General features: G+C 34.6%; 2 protein-coding genes across 5 annotated transcripts in view; one reads left to right on the plus strand and one right to left on the minus strand.

Moving 5' to 3' along the window:
- The window catches only part of PIG-S (Phosphatidylinositol glycan anchor biosynthesis class S), a 49,743-nt gene that overhangs the window by 25,219 nt on the left and 2,869 nt on the right, over positions 1-21,655 (minus strand). Inside the window, exon 2 of one of the 2 annotated variants that reach the window (XM_053761519.1) lies at positions 756-801. The exons of the other annotated variant lie outside the window; for it this stretch is intronic. Coding sequence (XP_053617494.1) covers positions 756-765 — 10 coding nt within the window. The 5' untranslated portion in view covers positions 766-801. The remainder of the gene's footprint in view (positions 1-755; positions 802-21,655) is intronic. 2 annotated transcript variants of the gene reach the window in all.
- Positions 857-21,655, plus strand: part of Indy (I'm not dead yet) — a 40,462-nt gene continuing 19,663 nt past the window's right edge. For 2 of the 3 annotated variants that reach the window (XM_053761513.1, XM_053761516.1), the window contains exon 1: positions 857-1,000. The gene's annotated coding sequence lies outside the window, so the exon portion shown is untranslated. Of the gene's footprint in view, positions 1,001-18,756; positions 18,983-21,655 lie in introns of those variants that run through there. The other variant, XM_053761515.2, reaches the window with a different exon arrangement.

Below are 21,655 nucleotides of genomic sequence, written 5' to 3' on the forward strand. Positions count from 1 at the left end.
TTGAGACAAGATATTCCCAAAGTATCGGATTTCAACGAAACGGATTTAATCATGAAAGATATTACCTTCTTCTTCTGGATCTAAATTCTGTCTCTTTTTAATTGGTCAGCACGCCAAAAAAGGTTGTTTTTAACGTTGGATGTAATACATCACTCTTAGACTCAGAAAAGTTACTTATAGATACAACTACTACAGACTTCCATAGCGTAGGTGAAGAAGAAGCGACGCAACCTTCACTTTCTTAAACCCATATCTAGACACGTTATAGATTCTAGCTGACCCTATTTTTGGTTAGTTAACGTGAAGAAACAACAAAACTGGTTTACAACATGCTAAACAGTTACTGTTATGTGTTTCCAAGCCAACACAAGAGGATGGGAATGAAAGAACAGAGGCGAATATAAATTCCTCTCATGTTATTAAGAAATATGAGAAGTGTACCTATCGAATACCAAACAAATAAAATAAACACACAAAGCGACCCTTATATAATATCTATAGATATCAAACACATTTATAAAAATGAATAATTGACATAATTTATTATTTAATTAATACGTTACATTTTTGCTATGTCGTAGTCACTGATAAGAAAAAATAACCACTACTACTCGTATAAGACTATTCTCAACTAATTTCCTCACGAATGTACATTGTTTGTTATCTGTTGTCGTCTGAAGCTTACATTTTAACCTTATTAACACGAAAAAAGCTACACGTGCAAGTCACCTACAAGATAAGGGAACCATACGAACCTGCGTTCATCACGCCACTATCACTGCGCACTTCGAAAAATTCAAACTATAACAAAAAAAAAAGTAAAAATAAACCTTCCATCCAGCCAGATGCTTTTGCTTTAAGGAGACCAATGAATAAATACTTCAGTCCGCGTTGAAATAGCGGACGCAACGCACGTCCGCTGTGACGTTACCCAAAACTTTTTTTACACAGTGGTTTTCGTGTTGTGTTTATCCAGATAAAGGATTATTATTATATATAAGTGAGTATTTAATTATAATTCTCAGTGTTGCAATAGAGGTGATTCGGTGAGTTTGATTGTGTTTCGATTTGTAAGGCTTCTCGTGCGTTTCTTGTTACGCACATTCTAAACGATTCCGCTGGCTTGAATTTATTTCTTGCCGAGTTTATAAATAGTAGCTATAACGTGTTTAATTAATTAATTATCAAGACTACATGAAATGTCTTTGTGTAACATTATACCTATAGTGGACTGTACGACTAAAGGTACAACGAAAATTTGGAATAATTTTAATGCCAGCAGCCACATTGTCGTCGAACAGTTTGCCAAACCTTGGCGGTTCTGTATACATTGCTGGTTTTTCATTGCGGTAAATAAAAGCACTCATACTAACTACGCAATGTTCACGAATTCGCGTCGGCGTGTGTCCGAGTTCGGCGAGAGCGTGGAGCATAATAGTTCAACGACAATGAATAACAAGGAGTTTAACAGACGCAAAACTTTACAATCAAAGCTGTAACAATAAAACAAAAGTAATTAAATGTGTATTAATGTGTAATACATCATCCAAGTGTACAGTAAACTATGCTAATCATAAAAACTATAAAATTAAACAACACGAATTTGGCTGACCATTTTAGTCATTTCCAACAGGGCGATATAATACATGGAATGTAGAATTTTTTTTTTTGTCACTATTTTCATACAAGATACATTTTTATTAACCTGTTGCGTCCCACTGCTGGGCAAAGGACTTTCAGTTTTTTTTTCCAATGCAAAATCTAGAATATTTGCAAAACTTCTCTTCTCAAATCTTTATTTTCCAAGATACATATAGTACATTGTATAAAACAAAGTCCTCTGAAGCGTCTGTCTGTCTGTCTGTCTGTCTGTTCGCAAACTCACAAAATACTGCACGGATTTTCGTGCTGTTTTAACCAATAGATAGTGTGATTCCTGAGGAAGATGTAGGCGCATGATTTATTATATTTTTAACCGAGCTAAGCCAGGACGGGCCGCTAGTAATAATTAAATTAAATAATTAATCAAACACAATATCAGTTTACCTAACATTCAAAATTAGACGCATACTTCTCCCAGCAGTGGGACAAAAAATAGACTTTTAATAAAACGTATACAAATCTCTCTCCCGTCGCGTGGTTACATTCGGAACAGTGACGCCCCGAAGTCTAGGGTTCGTAGTCGTTATATTATAAATTTATTTTTTTTATAAATTAAAAAAAATACATCAAGTAAGTCCCTTGCATACCAAATCGAGATTGCAGATTGAAACTTCTATTTAACACGAAAAAGTTATAAAAGAAGTAGAATTTATTTATTTAACGTAATGAAAAACCAGCAATGTATATTTTTGGAACAATGCTAAAATCAAGGCTTCATTTGCCTATTTAGATCATTGGAAGAAGCTATATAAAACTTATTCAAAACTTCCGCGCAAATTTTGGGATCTTTTCTTAGAGCCGGTTACACCAGAGGAAATTTATATATATATGTTTTAAAAGTACGTTTTTCTCTTCTATATTGTGAACTGGTCTTTAGTTTTGCTTGTGGGTTAGTAAATTAAAAAAACAATAAAAAAAACTCGATGTTACACAGCTTATATTACCTAAGAAATATGAACTCACGCATCTATATATCTGTCAAAACAATCTATGAAAAAATTATTGTTTCGACAATTGAGTCAAAATCACAATTTTATTGAAACAACTATGCGGAAATTTGCGATGTTTAAATATAACAATGATGTAAATTACTATTAAACACTTTAATTAAACTTTTAATTAAAATTCATCTTTGCAGCCCTGCAAATATCAGCTTTATTGCTTTGACATAAGATTGAGTCGTCAAGAGTAAAAAAATATACATTTTTAGATAATCGTGTGACGTCAGAGGCTCGGCTGATGTTAAAATTAACCACAATAAGTATAACGATTATGATTACAGTTACAATGTAGTTATTGTTGATTGGTTAATCTTTAACTTGCTAATTATGAAAATAAAATTATCATGTTTTCGTTCGATACCATGAATAAAATATTTCTTTTATCCATGCCGGTCCCACTATTACGAACTTATGATAGATGCTGCGAATTCATGAACATTGCGTGGTTTGTACGAGTGATTTTATTTACCGCAATGAAAAACCAGCAATGTATACAGAATCCGCTAAGTTCGAACAGGTCCGCGATAGTGTGGAGCGGGCATCACGGAGGTATTCCGTTCAGCGCACCGACTGGAATTGCACATATGTTCCGATTCCCTTTTGTATGACTAGCTTTAGCCCGCGACCTCCCCCACGTTTATTTCGTGCGTTTACATGTATTTTGAAGTATGGAGAAGGACATAGGGTACTCTTCATGCCGGAAAAATAACTGTTTCCGTGGAAAATTTACGCGAGCGAAGCCGCGGGCAAAAGATAGTTAAAAAAAATAAAGAAAAGATCGCGATAATTGACGAAATTTACATAATATCCGTCCAAAGTCGAGTAAAAATATACCAGAGTCCATAAATTTGAGGAATACAATTAAACATTATCTTCACTATACCTGTCACTATCTAGCACCTGTTATTGGAGCGAGATAACAAATTCAGTGCTCTATTTTTTGTTCCGAATTGATTACTGGTTCATTTCAATGTAACTGTATTAAGGTGGCCACACTGACGGTATTTTGGATTTGCGTCAGAGGATTGGCCGTGCACCGGCCTTCTGTTTTCATATTAGATTTCGATTATTTTTAACACAAGCTTTGATTGTAGTAAGAGATTTTATTGCATGTTAGCTGATCCCCGCACCTTTACCCGTCCCATGAGAACAGTTATTTTTTCGGGATGAAAGGTACCCTATATACTTCTCCATACCTCAAACTATATGTATGCGTAATTTCAAGAAGATTGGCTGAGTAGATAGAGCGTGAAGAGGTAACAAACAAACTTACTTTCGCATTTATAATATTTGTTAGGATTAGGACAAGCATGGCAGAAAAATTATGATTGTGCAGTAAACTGGTTATCCCTCGTCGGGAGCCGATCATATGTACACCATCTTAAGGACACACTCATCATAAGTTAGCATTGAGTTAGTATCCCATAACAAGTCTCGAACTTACTTTGGGGCTAGCTCAATATATGTATTTATTTATTTCTTGTCATACAAATTGAAAAGACGTTGAAAATTTCAATTCTGTAGGATAAGTGGAAGTCGGTCGTTTGGATTTATATTCCAAGCAATATATCGCTTTATTTTTACGACATCTGGATATTATATTACCAAACAGGTATAGATGTACAGTGAAAAGCACATCGAACTATGCAAAATCATAGGAAGTATAAAACCCAGAGCGGCTGAGGGACCAATCAGTAGAACATATAACTATAACAGCCCTTCTGGCATGATAGGGACCACCACTTTTTGAATGAGTTACTTTCGGCATTTCTTCTCAGCAGTGGTCGTTCCGAAATGCTAGTAGTTTGTAGCTTTGGTAAATATAATTTAATTTAGAATATAACGTGAAAAGGTGCCTGTGAAGGCCTAATTTCTGAATAAGTGATTTGATTTTGATTATGAGAGGAGAGTTAATTTAAAATATTCTTGTCGATTCAGAATGGCTATCATACAATCTTCGACCGATATGTGGCTTCATCTATGTCTCTATATTTGGCCTCGTTTACGTCATCGTGCAATAATTTGAGCAGTTGGGACACGATAACAGCTATAGACTGGACGGCACCTCAGTCACACAGACCATGTTAAATCTAACACAACATTACCTGACGTAAAAGTATATGTATTGCGTGGCAAAATGGAAAATCTTGTTCTTAGACGTCGTTTAGCATACAATAACGCGGCGGGTGACTTTGATATTTATTTCAAAATAACGTCAACGTCAAAGATTGTTTTACATTTATACGTATGCGCGGGTGCTAAGGTCATTACGACAATATGGCTGTGAATTTCCAAGATTCACAACTTGTTAAAATCGTGTACCATGTGCTAATGGAGAAAAATAATATTACACGAACCATCTTTGGTAAAAACTTTAAGTTGAACATAAGACAATAATATTCGAACTTATTCCCTAATTTGCTTCAAAAAGGAATAAACAAGATCCACGAATATTATAAACACAAAAGTATGGATAAAGATCTTCCAGATTTTCCCGAAGGCTGACTGGTAAATAATACTAATAGCATTTAAGTCCGCCCTTTGTACCATATTGGTAAATAAAGTTTGAATAAATAAATAAATAAAGGTTGGAAACGGTTAGATTTATTAATACGTCCACGGCTGTAGAGCCTTAGACGATAAAAGAATATGGATACGAGTGAGAGTTTAATCAAGCGAAGTGTATCTTTCATCAATATCTACTGGAAGGATATTGATGAAAGATACACGGGGAGAAGAACCAGGAATAGCACAGTTTTCTTATTACCTCGTTATTCCCACAAACATAATAAAAACGCACAACTAGGCTAGTTAACTTAGTTAATACAAAAGAAAATCTTGATCGGCAATCAGTCTTGAGGTCAATTTCCTTAACCACCATGCTATCTAAATGATACCCAGTAATTGAGATAAATTCAAGTGAAGTGCACGATATTATCACGTCATGACTGTGTCAAGAGCTAGTATAATTACTATAAATGCAATTTTGCAGCCGATAGTCGCTGTTTCAAGGAAAAATTGTCGCAACCATAGCTGTAGGAAAATATAAATAACTAAATGGGCTTCGCTCCCGTAGGAATTTTTAGATAAAATATAGCCTACAGCAAATCTTAGATAATGTACCTTTCTAATGGTTAAAGAATTTTTGAAATCGGTTCGGTAGTTTCGAAGATTACCCGCCTCAAACATACTCACAAACGCTTACCTCTTTATAGTAATAGTATAGATGTATAAAATATAGCGGAATCTAAGGAATCAGTTTTCCTTCAGTGATGAAGAGGAATATTTTTTTTGATAGTTGTAATAATTTAGTGATATGACTCTGGAGATTTTTGGGATAAGAAAGAAACACAAAGTTAATAAACAAAACAATTTCGGGTCTAGTCTAGTTAAGCCGCGTTGGTTCGCTGATTCTTTTCGTGTAATTTTAATACGCGTCTTCCTCTTTCTTACGAGCGAAATGGAAATCTATCATGACGTCTATAATTTTCTGTGTCTACGATCGGTATTGAGTTTCATCTCACATTACATCAATTGTATGCTTTCCAAGAAGATTCAACATCAACCATCACTGTTGTTTACTGAAAAAATGCATTATTTAAATAACAGGGATTGTAAGCGTACGTCGACGATATGTGCGTTACGCGTAAATCTGTGACGTGCAATAACATTGCCAGTTATATTGAGCATAAAGGCTACTGAATACGTACGCAGCACATACGAGTAAGAGTGCGCGTAACGTGTATAGAATTGTCAGCGTACGCGCACGCGGCCAGTGTGACACGTCTCATATAGTTCCATACAATGCAAAGAAAACGCAATCTTACGCGCATATGTATAGTAGTTTTCATAGACCACCACTTGCTACCGATGAAAGAAAACATCGTGAGGAAACCTGCACACTGGTTGACAATTTAGTTCACTAGTGTTGTGTGTACGTGAGAGTGAGGTGGCAGCCGTAAGTCATATCATGCCTTTAGGCGACTTGAACAAAATCTAGCCTGCAATTGCCCTAGCCTGCCTGCCTTAGCAAAACAATTTTTATGAGTGATTAATTCCAACTAAGATAATCTGGAAGCCTTTATATGGATCATGAACAGATGAAAATGATAGTACAATGAACTGTGTAAACATGGCTCTTTATATTTATTCGTCGTCCTTCAAGTCCTTTGTCAGAGAACAATGTCCTCCTTCTCCATTGAGTCACGGACTAATTTTAATTCAAGAAATTTCAGAACTCCACAAATCTGTATGCAACTTGCCGTGGTGCAGTTATAAATAGATTGGGAAGCGAAGTGTTAGCATGCGTCATTAGATTTGATGATTTCTCTATTTCAATATATAAGTAGCTAGTTTAAACTTTGGCGCAGTTGAAAAATATGTACCCTACGTATGCTTACAAGAACTGTTTGTTGAATTGACGTCTTTGAAGAAAATGCTGAGGTGAAATTTTCAGCTACTTTTGGACGTCGGCGGTAGAATACTTTATCTTACAATCGTAATAACCTCTTAGCGAAGTCATTAACAAACACAACAACTTTCTAGGCAATATTAATGGAATGGTTTGCCATTGCCTTCTTCATTTCACACATCAGATGTTTTTTTCTCAAATAAGTTTATCTCCTTCAACCTATTTGTAATCATTACAATTTATTTTACGAATTTTTCTTTCCTTTATCATTCAAATTTATCACTTAACCTCAAAATCTATTTAGTACATTTATCATACATTAATTAAATAGATCATATTCAAATTAAATATTTATTTATCTACCTATACTATTATTATAAAGAGGTAAGCATTTGTTAGTTTGTATGTTCGAGGCGGGTAACCTCCGAAACTACTGAACGGATATCAAAAATTCTTTCACCATTAGAAAGGTACATTATTCAAAATTGCTATAGTCTATATTTTATCTCAAAATTCCCACGGGAGCGGAGCCCCGGGCAACATCTAGTACTTTATAAAGATGTAAGCGTTTGTGAGTTTGTGATTTTGTATGTTTGAGGCGAGTAATCTTTGAAACTACCGAACCGATTTCAAAAATTCTTTCACCAATAGAAAGGTACATTATCCAAGATTGCTATAGTCTATATTTTATCTCAAAATTCCCGCGGGAGCGAAGTTATTAAATACAAAATATTGTTATGTTTTATTGATCCATTACTGGATTTTTCTAGTACACTTATCGAGTCGAACATTTCCATAACATTTTTGCAGATTGATAAACGATTCGTTTTTATTACCCCCAAAAGATATATCGCACCATAAGGGTCAATGTCAGAGCCTCTATTTACAAATGCAATTACGATAACACGGTTATGCTTTACGTTTATCTGTTACATTTTTATCAGAAACACAATTATGTCATGCCTTCACCTCTTGAGCTCACGTGTAGAGGTTATAGGTTCGTGTCGATGGGTAATTACTTTTAAGTGTTATTTTTGTTTTTTCCAAATTATTTAAATGTGAAACCTAGTTTATCTATACATATATTTTAATATATTTGATTTCGATTTTATTTTATAAATTACTATAAGACGAAATATTTTACGCATTCAACAAGAGATGAGATGACACGTTGCAGGAAATGGAGCGGGACACGTTTCGGGCAATGGCACGGAACACGTTGCCGGAAAAGAACGGTACGTGTCGCGGGACACGGGACAAGACATAGCGGGAACCGGAAAGCCTGCCGATGTCAATCCTCTTTGTTGTCGTCTATTAGTTGTACCTATCACGGCTTAACTTCAATGACCTCTTACGACATCCACGGTCCACGTTCATATTCTAGGGTGGGAACTATGCGCCGAATTGTGTGCGTGACAGATATCAACTGATAGCATATCATGTTTGAACTTTTAAGTTTGGTTCATTAAAATTTGTGGTCAAGATAACAAATGACTTCTTGTTGACTTTCATATTTTGGATACAAAATAAAACGAAAATCAGTCCAATTTTCAAAGTTTTTTTTTTCTAGTCTACAAACGCCCCCTGCGTGTCGCACGAGTAACAGACTCTGAATGAAGTTTTTCATGCTCTTTTTGAAGAACTCCATGTTGTATTATATAGGAAAAACCTCGGCAGACCTCAATCTCTGTACTTGATGGGTAAAGTCACTTGTCAGTAACTAGTATTTTAAGCGATTTTTAATGGCCTTATAAGGTTAAGGTCACGGCACACTCTAACCGTACTGCTACAAATCAACAAGATGTCGTTAATTGAAAAGTGAACTTTAAAGCGTCTACTGTAAACATACTTTACATTGACAACTAATTAGCAGACTGCTCACTGTCAGTTTTCGTCTTGACAATGTAAAGTATGTCTTCAGTGGACGCCTTAAAGCTCACTTTCTAATGAACGTCATCTTGTCGGTTAGGGGCGGTGCGGTAGCAGTGTGATACGAGTATAAGATCTTTACGCGTATTTTTTCGATGTTATATTTAAATGAATACGACAAAAATTTATTTTCGATATCGTTGCCTTGGCACGGGTTTTAAATTCACGTTTTAAAATATCCAGAATTATTTTAATGATTTCTCGAGGGTCAGGGATGACAGTTTTGGATTCGGGATATGTTTTTTATCATTGTCTTACCGTGCGACATTAATTTCAGAGTAAGATAATATATTTAATTTTTACGCGGACCCTGGGCTTCGTATCGTTACGGGGGAACATGTGAGAATGAAAGAGATCGTTGCAGTAAAGATTAGTGTAGATATACAGCTAATACTAATCGTAACCTAACATGTTGAGTTATGTCGACGAAAGTAAGTCACATCGTTTATTCCATCAAGGATACTTATTGCATGTGCATTGCAAAATGACAGGCAAACGTACAGTGAACAGCACATAAAGCTAGCAACATACATTGCAAATTCGCCTCTATGTTCGTCGCATAAAAGTTTATGCCAGATGTGCCAATCGAGAAGAAGAATTGAGAGAGAATTGTATATCAATAAAGAAGCGACACTGTCTGTTGTTTTCAAATATCGTATTTTCGTCTGGTCAAATATCAAAGTGAGAATTTTTTTGCTTATTTGAGAAATGTAATATTGAACCACTAGCACAAAAATGTCTCGCTATAATGAATTCTCGTGGAAACAATGGATTAATACTATATTTTTCTTTAATATGCGCGCGATCGTGGTCAAAAATATGTCAGATTTAAGCTTAATAACAAACATTTTAAAGGTCACACTAGTGATACAACAACAAAATAAATATTTGAGAGTGGAGATAAAATGAAAGAAAAGACGTTCAGACAGATGACCGGTTTCCTTAATGTCAGACATTTACGAATTGCGACAGATTACGAAATATAAACAACAATAAAGAAGGAGGTGCCGAGAAAAGTTATGTTGTCTATGACGGAAGTTTTGTATTGCTAGAACTCAAAATCAAGGTTACCTTTAGAATAGGGGACGCACAGTGGACACTAATTGGTTTATAACTGGAATAAGCGAAACGAAATTATATGATATGAATACTTTTCTGTTTTTTTTTTATTAGTACCTAAAGATCGGAAGAGATTGTGCTCTTATATAGCCAATTCGTTATTATTTATTTTTTTGGATCAACGAACTTTTTGTACGCGAATTTTCATGGGTAATAAATATATTTTATATTATCTGCGCCACGGGCGCTCTCGTGGGATTTTCGGGGTAAAAAGTACGCTATGTGTTATTCCAGGTTATAATCTGCCCATGTACCAAATTTCATAACAATTCGTCGAGTAGATTTTGCGTGAAAGAGTAACAAACATACATAAACACATACTTAAATACTCAAAAACTTTCGCATTTATAATATTAGTAGAATTATATGAAACATTTTCACACAAAGACAAATCAAAATACAAGAAACAAGCGTAGTGTATCATAAATAAAATGAACACAAAATTTAAAATGACAACCGATTTCTAGTAGTTTCCATAACGGTGTTTGAATGCATTGACTAAGCTTATCAAACACCTTGCATAAGGAAAACTGATGCTCAGATCATCGTCGGTAAACAGAGTCATGCGGCTCTCGTTACAGAGCTGTTAGTCTGTAATACTAGTATGTTTATGTAAACTAGGCGTTTAGTGCGCGGCTGTGGCTGCGTGTCTGATATATGATATTATCTGCTTCATCGTCTGTCGCTAAGGTGTCTTAAAATACAGATAAAGTATCACGTATTTATCCCTCAAGGTGGAGCCAGCGACATAAGTCGTGAAACTTTAGAAGAATAAACACCACGTTTAGTTGGAAATTAGGCTTATGATATTGGTGGCCAAGATTGTCATATATTAAATAGGATGTATCGACTTTGAGAGGTATCATCAGATAAAGCACTACCACTTTTATAATAGGAGTAAAAGTAAATAAAAATATGTTAGGTTTTACATTAATATGTTAAATACAGTTTTAAGCAATGTTTCCAGTACACCTGTCTGAATAATACACCATGTAACAATTTTTCAGGAACAAAGCGTTAAATGCTAATCGTGAGAAAGAAATACCGTGTTTGAATTGGGGTTAAATAACTTCTTCATAATTAAAACACACACGTGATATGTCTTCAAAGGCATCTATCACAACATAAAGTACAGTAGGTAATAACATTACATATATGGGACGTCTATACGGTTGCGCCCAGTTACTGATTCAAACTACGTAGATCCATTAAAGTTGGGCCCAGGTTACTTCCCTGAGGTACTCCAATAAAAATAAGTAAGGACACTTCCTCAATACTTGACTTTAGTATAATAAAATTACATGACTTTAAATCGACTAAATTATTACTGGTAGGCACTACTGTAATTCTTGTAAAGGTTTCAAAGATCGGAGTCAAGGATAACATAAAGTCATTAATGGATTTAATGATTATATTTTTCAAAAATATTGCGTCACGCTCCGCATTTCTTATCAACTTAATGATAATATGGATGCAGTAAAAATTATCTTGTGAGGTTAATTTGAGCTGAGATGAACCGTGTGATCAACTTGTAATTTTATTATAAAAGGTATCAGTGTTTGTTATGTGTATGTAAGTGGAATTGATAAAAAGTTCAATGTTTATCGTAGGCGTGAATTTGATCCATGTATATTAAGTCAAACCATGAATCGACTAACTCCGCAATTTCAGTTTTGAACGAATGGTTTATGACAGATAGTTTTGAAAGATATTCTCCTGCTTGCTGTGTACCAACATATAGTTAACTTTTATTTTCGTTAATATGGAATTGTACGAACGACTAGAAGATCCAATGTGGTTAGAAAGAAGACAAAATTTATTTATTCTTACATTATGTAATGAAAATTTAATATTATCTTGACGTGCAGTGTTGGCCATTTCGATATTTATCTGATATAGCCCACAACCAATATTACAAGTATAAAACCTGAAAAAACACCGCGGAAATGTGTTATTTTGTTTATTTGTTCCACTATCAACTGGTTCAATCCGGTTATATCTCAAGGAAGCTAGACGCAACCTTGTATTAGTGACATTGGGCCAGATCTGTCGTGGACAAGTAGCTGCGAATATTTTTTTTTCTAATTTTAAGACTATGAAGACCATTGGGTTATTTTTAGCCTTTGTGAGTTTAGCATATTATGTGATTGTGACAGGGTTATGTTCTATATTGTCTATATCGTTCTGTGTAATTAAATGATTGCAAAAAAAAACTAATTAATGTCATTATTCACTAAGTATTATTTTATGTCCAATGTTTTCAGGTTATTTATTTCTTATAATAATAATATTAGAATAATCTTTTATTCGACCAACTAGGATCATTGTCGCCATAATCACACGTAAAATGCTATGCCTCTTGGGACCTACCAGGGTCGCATATAATAGCTAACATATAAACATACAAGGTACCTTATATCCCAGAATTTCCACCGGAGCAGAGTCCCGGCACGCAGCAATAAAGAATTTTGAAAATATTCCGGCTACTCTCCTATATCTCTGGTTGCGTTCGAGGTTGTCTCGGCGCGTAGCCTGGGTCAGCATAAAAAAAAACCTTAAAATTTTGAAAATTCGGTTGTCATTTATTGATCGACCGGCCGTCTGCCTGACTTCAACCGTCTCCTTGGAAATGCAATTATCAAGTAATGCCTATCAAGTAAATCTAAATTATTGGATTAATACTAATAATAATAAGGAAGTTGCATCTTTTATTTAAGCAATAAAGTTCAATCCCGTACAAGCTGCTGAGTCTAGGCGTCCCTTAGCCGCCTCGTACGACATTCACGGGACAGGATATGGAGTGATTCTATTCTAGGGCGGAACCGCACGCCACAAAAAATATTCCGGCTACATTACTTGCAATATCGGTTGGAAAACAATAGGTTGTTAGCACCCGTGTGTGACCTAGTATGTAGATTCATACGACATTGCACTGCGCCTGCGCGTACCTAACTACCTACCTAGGTAACAATTGATACCAATTTCCGTTTAGTCAAAATAATATTTTTATCATTTCATTTATTTCCGAAAAATATAAATGACATTGAAACGAAATTTATTTAAAAAGCACCTCAGGTCCTTGTTGATTGATAAATGTTATTATTATTATAATTTGAACGATTTTTTTAATTATAGACTCAGATAAAAATTTAGTTACTTTTATTTATTCGATTTTGTTTTGTGGGATCCTCTCCATTTAAATTTGCATACCTGTGAACGGTGAAACACGTAAGATTAAGTTTTTTCTTTTAACACCACATTGTAAAAAAAACTTATGTTTTTGCAAATAAATAATCTGTCTTTGTAAAAAAAAATGCGTAAGCACTTAGTATAGATTCTATGCTATTAATCTGTAATCACTGTGCAAGTTAAAATTATAATTTAATTGAGATCCAGATAGATATTTATTTATTTATAAAGGCCATGTGTAATAATAAATAGTAAATTAAAAGTTTTTGTAAGAAAACTGAATGGTTTTCATAACAATATTTACTTGACTCCAACAATCTCAATCCCCGTTTAAAAAATTTGAAACATTTTATAACCTCTATTTTACCCCTCTTCCCACACAAAATTTTATCAAAATCGTAGCGCTTTCGGGCCACTCGGTTTCCTACTTTCGATTTTAACTGCACTTTGTATACACATCTAATCGTAATTGGTTTATGATAATATTACGTACGTGTTGTACATTTAGCTTTTTATTTTATAAATATATGTATATTTTGTGTGACAATTTTCAATAATTTTATTGAAAAATTCAACTTTTATTTTATTTATTCATTCAAATTTTGTCATTTTTAATAATGATGTAAATTCGTCCTCCTAATTTCTAATATATGTATAAGACCTATATTTGTTAATTGACGTCCTTGGAGAAAAGGCTGCGGTGAAGTTTGTTGCGCCGCTTCTTCTTCACCTGCGCTTTGGAAGCCGGCAGTAGACTTAGTTTAAGTAATTTTTGACGTCAATAAGTGATGTATATCATCCTAAATTGAATAAAGAATTTTGAATTTGAATTTTAATTTGAATATACTATACACATATAGACAGGTCCATCTTGGCACGAGGTGCATGCAATTACCTTATGCAATTTAGCAACATAGTAAAACGATGCAAGTGTTAAGTATAATAGCACTCATGGTACAGTCGACTGAACTGAAAGAGGATTGATCGGAATTCGCCAATAGACTTGATTTTAAGTAAATTTTCGACGTTCAATCCATATGTGACGTTTGGGTTATTTCACGAGATCCAGGGAGACCGTGGAAGAGTTAAACGAAGAAAAAAATGTAGGCGTGACATATCAAGACCAAAGTAAAGCCGTGTATTTCTAATACTTCGAGTCGAGTTAGTATCCCATAACACAAGTCTCGAACTTACTTTGGGGCTAGCTCAATCTGTGACCAAAGTAAAGCAGAGGATAGAAAGGTGTGGCGAATGCTCCACCGACAAGAGCATAACTCTTATATAAGAAGACATTAATGACGATTTAAGAAAATATATTTTATTTGAATAAAGATGAGAATATTGTATGATCGTGTCATTATTTATTAATGTATATATAGTTTATCGCAGATAATGATTGCTTGTTATGGTATTTTTGGCAAAAAAAGATAACCTCAACTTGAACTTGCCATGGTTCAAATTGACGTATAAGTTCCTATAAAAATAATATCTGCTATTTATCAATTACATAACTTGCGTAATTGAAGCTACTGTATAACGTCTTGCTATTGCTCCCATAACATGTTTACATAAAAATCCTGCTTAAATTATGTTACCGTTAAGAGTTTTGTGTTAAAAGAAAAATACAAAAATGACAGCTGTCAAATTACATAGAAAAAAAATTACAAAATTAATATTGTCTAAAAATAAATCGTACTTAATGGCCAGTATTATTGTTTTTTCTTGCTTCTCGATGCCAGATAGAGCAGTAACCCTTGACAACGGGAAAATCGACCGAGACTTGGCATCGATCCCAACTATTCATTGAAAATATCTTCCTTAAGGCCGGCCACACATTAACATCTAGGATGAGACAGCTGTTTTTTGTTTGTATTTGTGATATCGGCCGAGGTTTTAGTTGGGTTAATTCAACCAACGTATACCTCGACAACTGTCAGTTGTCTGGTAGACAATTTTAGGTTTAAGTTCGCCTTATAAATTAACGAAATACAGTAAAAAAACAAGAGCTATTATAGCATTTATTTATTAAAACATTAGTACAGACTCATGATTTCCTAAAGCAGGAGAAAGGAGCCAATGCACCGCCGCGGGTCGACACAATAAGGTGAAATACAAGTGTGTTTTCTTAAAAAAGATAAAGAATAGTTGTCTAGACTTAAATACCTTGGCCATTGGCCATGGCCTTTTGGTGCACACAGCAAAAGAAATTATTTGTCTAGGCAATTTTACAAAAATAATGCATTACTTTCGGCGCTTGCTCTAGCGCCATAAACGTCATACATGTAGGGTTGCCACAACTTCTAAACTCACATATTAATCGTAGACAGAAAAAACTGTTCGTTATCGTTATATATTTCGTTTCAGTTTTACAAGAAAGAGAAGTATTAGAAATACACGGGACGAAACGGGAGCGTGCTAATATCTTTTGAAAGGCCCAATATGCCGCTTTGTATGAGATGGGCCGAAAAGTTGTACGAAATTGTTGTTTTTTTAATCCCCGACCCAAAAAGAAGAGTCATAAGTTTGACCGCTGTCTGCCTGTCTGTGTACGTGGCACCGTAGCACATCAACGGGTGAAATTTTTGGATGAGGTTTTTTTTTTATTTAATTGCTAATTTTTATGCTAGATATGTTTGGTCAAAATCGGTTCAGCCGTTCAAAAGTTGTAGCGAAATTAATATTGAAAGTCGTTGGGGATTTTTAATTTGTCTAACAAATAATATCTCATTTGTGTACGCTAACCCGTCGACTATAGTTTCCTTTGCCTTTGGTATATATGCACTTTGTGCAATTCATACGGAACGTTCTTTCTATCGATGCTGGAGTTCTTTCGAGGCTTTTCTATAGGTCATATAATACAAAAAACACATACTCATATGGCATTAGAGCGAGCGAACGAGTTATTTTCACGACGGCGATTTCGAATACGGAACACGTACCAACAGTATGTACAATTTCATACAATCACATCTATATTCTGACATGTCGACTAAAGGTCAAGAATATGTATGGTTTCTTTTTTGACGACCTCGGTGGCGAAGTGGTAAAGTGCTTCTGAACCGAGAGGTCCCGGGTTCGATCCGCGGTCGGGTCATGATGGAAAATGATCTTTTTCTGATTGGCCCGGGTCTTGGATGTTTATCTATATATAATATATAGTATCGTTGAGTTAGTATCCCATAACACAAGTGTCGAACTTACTTTGGGGCTAGCTCAATCTGTGTGATTTGTCCTAATATATTTATATATTTATTTACTTTACCCGTGTCCCGTACGTGTGGCAACCCTAACAAGTATTAAAACAAATACGTCAATCAACGACGCGCCTTGAATATAGTTGGAAATTGTTATTCAAATAATCTGTTTGGACTTTGGTACACTTTTTTTTTTAACATCTAATTTACGCGCATCTAGTTACGTTTCCAGAGAGATATTTTAAAAATTATTTTTCGCTTTCGCTTACGTTTCGTTGTATTATTAACGTGGACTTCGGTCTAATACTACTGTTTGCTTCGTTGTTGTTTTTTATGGACTTTAACTAAATTTGTGAAGAATGTTTACGCCTAATCACTATCGTTCAAATTCAAAATTCTTTATTCAATTTAGGATGATACACATCACTTATTGACGTCAAAAAAAATTACTTAAACTAAGTCTACTGCCGGCTTCCAAAGCGCAGGTGAAGAAGAAGCGGCGCAACAAACTTCACCGCAGCCTTTTCTCCAAGGACGTCAATTAACAAATATAGGTCTTATACATAGTATACAAGTTTATTTGTTAGACAAATTAAAAAATCCCCGACTTTTAATTTTCATTCCGCTACAACTTTTGAACGGCTGAACCGATTTTGATTATACATAATCTAAGAATCACCGCATAAAATTTAGCTACCAAACAGATAAAACCGCATCCAAATCGGTTCACCCGTTGATGGGCTACGGTGCCGCGTACACAACACCCCTCTTTTTGCGTCGGGGGTTAAAAACAAAGACGCTCTGCGCCTGTCTGTTTCTAAGCTACTTTTAAACCACGCAACGGATTTTGATGCAGTTTTTAGTGATGCTTAGACAATTTAATAACGAGGGATTATCCCAACTAGTAATAACTAATATTATAAATGCGAAGGTTTGTTACCTCTTATTTATATTTATATTTAAAAAATGGTAAGCCCTTCTGGCATAATAGGGACCAACACTGTTTGAATGAGTTTCTTTCGGCATTTCTTCTCAGCAGTGGTCGTTCCGAAATGCTAGTAGTTTGTAGCTTTGGTAAACATCATTTAATTTAGATTATGACGTGAAAAAGTGCCTGTGAAGGCCTAATTTCTGAATAAATGATTTGATTTTGATTTTGATTCTTCACGCATTATCTACTAGACCGATTGTTATGAAATTTGGTACAAGGATAGAAAATAACCTGAAATAACACCTAGGATAATTTTTATCCCGAAATTCCCACAGGAGCGAAGCCCCAGGGCGCATCCCGTAATATAATACAGCGTATTACACCGGACGAAGCGGGGTCTGGGGGCTAGTATATTCATAAATTGATTACAGAAAATCGGGCGCAAAGCCATAGAGCATCGATCGGAAAATTGCTCAGGATTTTGAGCCACCAAAAGTCATGACATTAAAAGTAATCAGCTTTATGCCCATAAAAATAATTTATTACAGTCGATAATTAACAAACTTATGTTTATTGCATAAATGATAAAATGACTGCTGTTAATATTTCCGCAAGTATACAAGATTTTTACAATGTATTCTTGTTCGAACTATAAAACTTGTATTGGGTATACATAATATTACGATTTGTTTATGATAAGTTTGCACGATTGCTTTTTACGTCAGTATGTCACTAATTAACACTGATAAAATTAATGTCTGGACGTCAATACGGACAAATCTATCAGGAAATATTATTTTATTTTTTAAATGTCTATTGTTTAGGTATTTTCTATTGGATTCCAACAATAATAGTTAACAACCTACAATTAACAAACTGGAATATCATAAAAAAATAAATTAACGTTATCGCAATATACCCAACCAAATGAAACTACGCAACTGTATTGAAAAAATACTGGCCAGCAATAAAAATGCTACCACAGCATTCTGTTTTCAAAACAAAATTGTTAACGGCGCGAGAATTGAAATTGATCTCAATCATTGAACTCGCCCACTGGCTATGACGCAGGTGGCGAGCCCCCGCTACATGGAATGACGCTTTATGTATTTCTGATCACCTTGAATTAGCTACGGACTTTCGATCGAACTGATGCTATAGGCATAAGCCGTTACGTAAAAGTTATTGTTAGATAGGACTCGTGTCTTTCGACTGAGCGCAACACTAGCTGTGCGGCGCATCACTACAGTCAAACGTCTCGATTGACGTGTGATTGTGAACGCGCGAAATAAATTAAAGTTTTATTTTTTTCGAATCTCGAATCTGTTTCGAGCGCGTTTAAAGTGGTTTAAATAATTTATTATCTAAATAAAATAAATTGCAATTTACACCAAAAGTCACGAATGTTTTTCGAAAAAATAAAATACATGTGAAACGAAATTCGTGAGTCTGCAATAACAATATTTATTAGATGTCCAGTTAACATTACGCTAAATGTTATTGACCTTATCATTGTGTGTGTGTGCAACTTTTCATAGATAAGCATGTAAGTATATAATCAGTCTATCCTGTGTCCAAAAAATACAGTCGAGCACATGTAGCGGGGCATAATCAAGTAGCTTCTATGTATTACATGGTAATACCAGCGAATAATCAACAACTTTGAAGAGAACTATAGGCAGTTGACTATACAACATATCGCATAAATTTTACCTACTTTTATTTCAACCTAGAGTTGCACTTGGGTTATTTAGTTAATTTGATAATAATTTTTGACTATGTACATTACGTACTTTGATATATTATTAGAAAAAAAAATTAAACAATAATGGTAAGCCCTTCTGGCATGATAGGGAGCAACACTGTTCAAATGAGTTTCTTTCGGCATTTCTTCTCAGCAGTGGTCGTTCCGAAATGCCATTAGTTTGTAGCTTGTGAGAAATAACTATAGTATAATATAAAAATTGACATAAAAAAGTGACTGTGAAGGTCTAATTTTTGAATAAATGATTTGAATTTGTACCTACTGCATTAATTTATATTCGTTTAGTTGACGCTCAATAGATGAGTTTTTAATAGATTTTTTTGTCTAACCTGTTACAGAATGCTTAGACAAATCCCAAACACGTGTAACTAATGATACCATTAGAGTAATTAGGTAGCTACAATTAAATTCCTCCTAGATCACCTCGAGCCTAATACTCACAAACGACGGACGTATGTAATATGTAAAACTTTCGAACCGTTGCGATGGTCGGATTTTGATGAAAATTAAAAGGTATCTACGTAGGATCTGACAATAGAATTTTTAAGTTCGTGGGGCAACTAAATCGGTGAATCCGTGTTTGAAATATTCACAATTTTGTAAAAAAAATTGTGTTCGCGAGGTAAGTTCTAAGATCACGGCGAACAACTAGTATAAATCTATTACAAGATTTTTTTATTTTATTTCGTTTATTCAAAACAAATTCCCTGTAACGTGCCATACGAATTGAGAAAGAAATATCATACATTGGCTGGATGTATTTATTACCATTTATGTTGGTAGTAAGTAGTAGTTTCATATCTAGCTCTCGGCATCTATTTAGATGAACACTTACAGTACATTTCCGTAACGAATGCATTATTTTCAAGGTAAATCGAGATGAAAACCAATATTTGCCACGGAGAACATATTTTTTGCCACATAATAGGTAGGTATGTTCGTAAATTTTATTCTACTCCTCCATATACCTATGACAATATGTTACGAGTTTACACAAAAAATATCTAAGACTAGCGACTAGCGACCCGTCCCGACTTCGCCCGGGTAAAACAATAATAAATTAGACACCTAAACCTTTCTCAAAAATTACAATATGTATTCAAAAGCCCGCATCGTTTTAAAGATATTTAAGCATACTTAGGGAGGGACTGCAGACAGCGGGACAGCGGGAAAGTACTCTATTTTTATTATTATTATTTTTTTATTTTTATATTACGACAAATCACACAGATTGAGCTAGCCCCAAAGTAAGTTCGAGACTTGTATTATGGGATGCTAACTCAACGATACTATATTTTATAACAAATACATATATAGATAAACATCCAAGACCCGGGCCAATCATGACCCGACCGGGGATCGAACCCGGGACCTCTCGGTTCAGTGGCAAGAACCTTGCCACTGCGCCACCGAGGTCGTCAAATCGTAATTTTGTAAAGTATGATAGTGATAGTAATGATATGGATATTTCGAAGACATAAATAGCTAATCTACACTTACCTAGATTCCTCCTAGTGAATGAAAGCATCGTGGGAGTCCTACACACCGGTACACTGTTTTCACTAGTGCGTATGCGCCTATTGCCACTAGATGGCGGTATTAAGTCATTTCAGTTGCCATCAATAAAATCTAGACCAGTGTTAGTAATACCACACCCGACATGAAAGACAGATTTTGTATAGAATTTTGCATTTACTTAAAAATGTTTAGTGTATTAGTTGGGTGGGGCAGGTGGGTTGGAGAAAGTTTCAGCAAGTTTCGACTGTTGTATTAATCAATTAATACTATAATTGATATAATTGATATTTATATTCATAGATTATATATATTTATATTAAATAACGGGCTATTTAAAAAAAAATGTACTCAACATAACTCACATATAAACATTTAATAATATTCTATTAATTGAATTAATGCTTATTCAAGACAACAGACAGAACAAACATCAAAACAGGAAATTCATAATCTTATCTCAATGGATGTTCAATATAAGAATTACTATTGAAAAACCATTGAGCCACGGTAGGGATATCACGTTCCGAGAATAAACACCCGCTGAAGCAGTTTTGATATGTGCACTGTATTTCATTCAGTGCTAATAGAGGCTGCACATGGCATTACCTATTTAATAAATAAATATTTATGTAAATTGTGTATATAAAATTGAACTTGTTTAGATATTATTTCAAATTCATATATCAATTCTGAAGACGTGAATATATTACTAAGATAAGTTTTACAAAACAGGAACAAAACTAAATACATATACTTAAGTATATACATTTGAAAAAAAAATCGGCCAAGTGTGTTCCATATCAATGGCAAAAAATCAAGTTTGTTGTATGGAGCACTCATAAACTCTTGCGTTACTGAGTGACTGACAGCCGAAACTACTGGGTGTACAGACAACGTGCAGCCGAAACTACTGGGCGTAGAAAGCTGATATTTGGT

The sequence above is a fragment of the Plodia interpunctella genome, chromosome 21 (assembly GCF_027563975.2).
Source record: "Plodia interpunctella isolate USDA-ARS_2022_Savannah chromosome 21, ilPloInte3.2, whole genome shotgun sequence".
In the NCBI taxonomy this organism is placed as follows: domain Eukaryota; kingdom Metazoa; phylum Arthropoda; class Insecta; order Lepidoptera; family Pyralidae; genus Plodia; species Plodia interpunctella.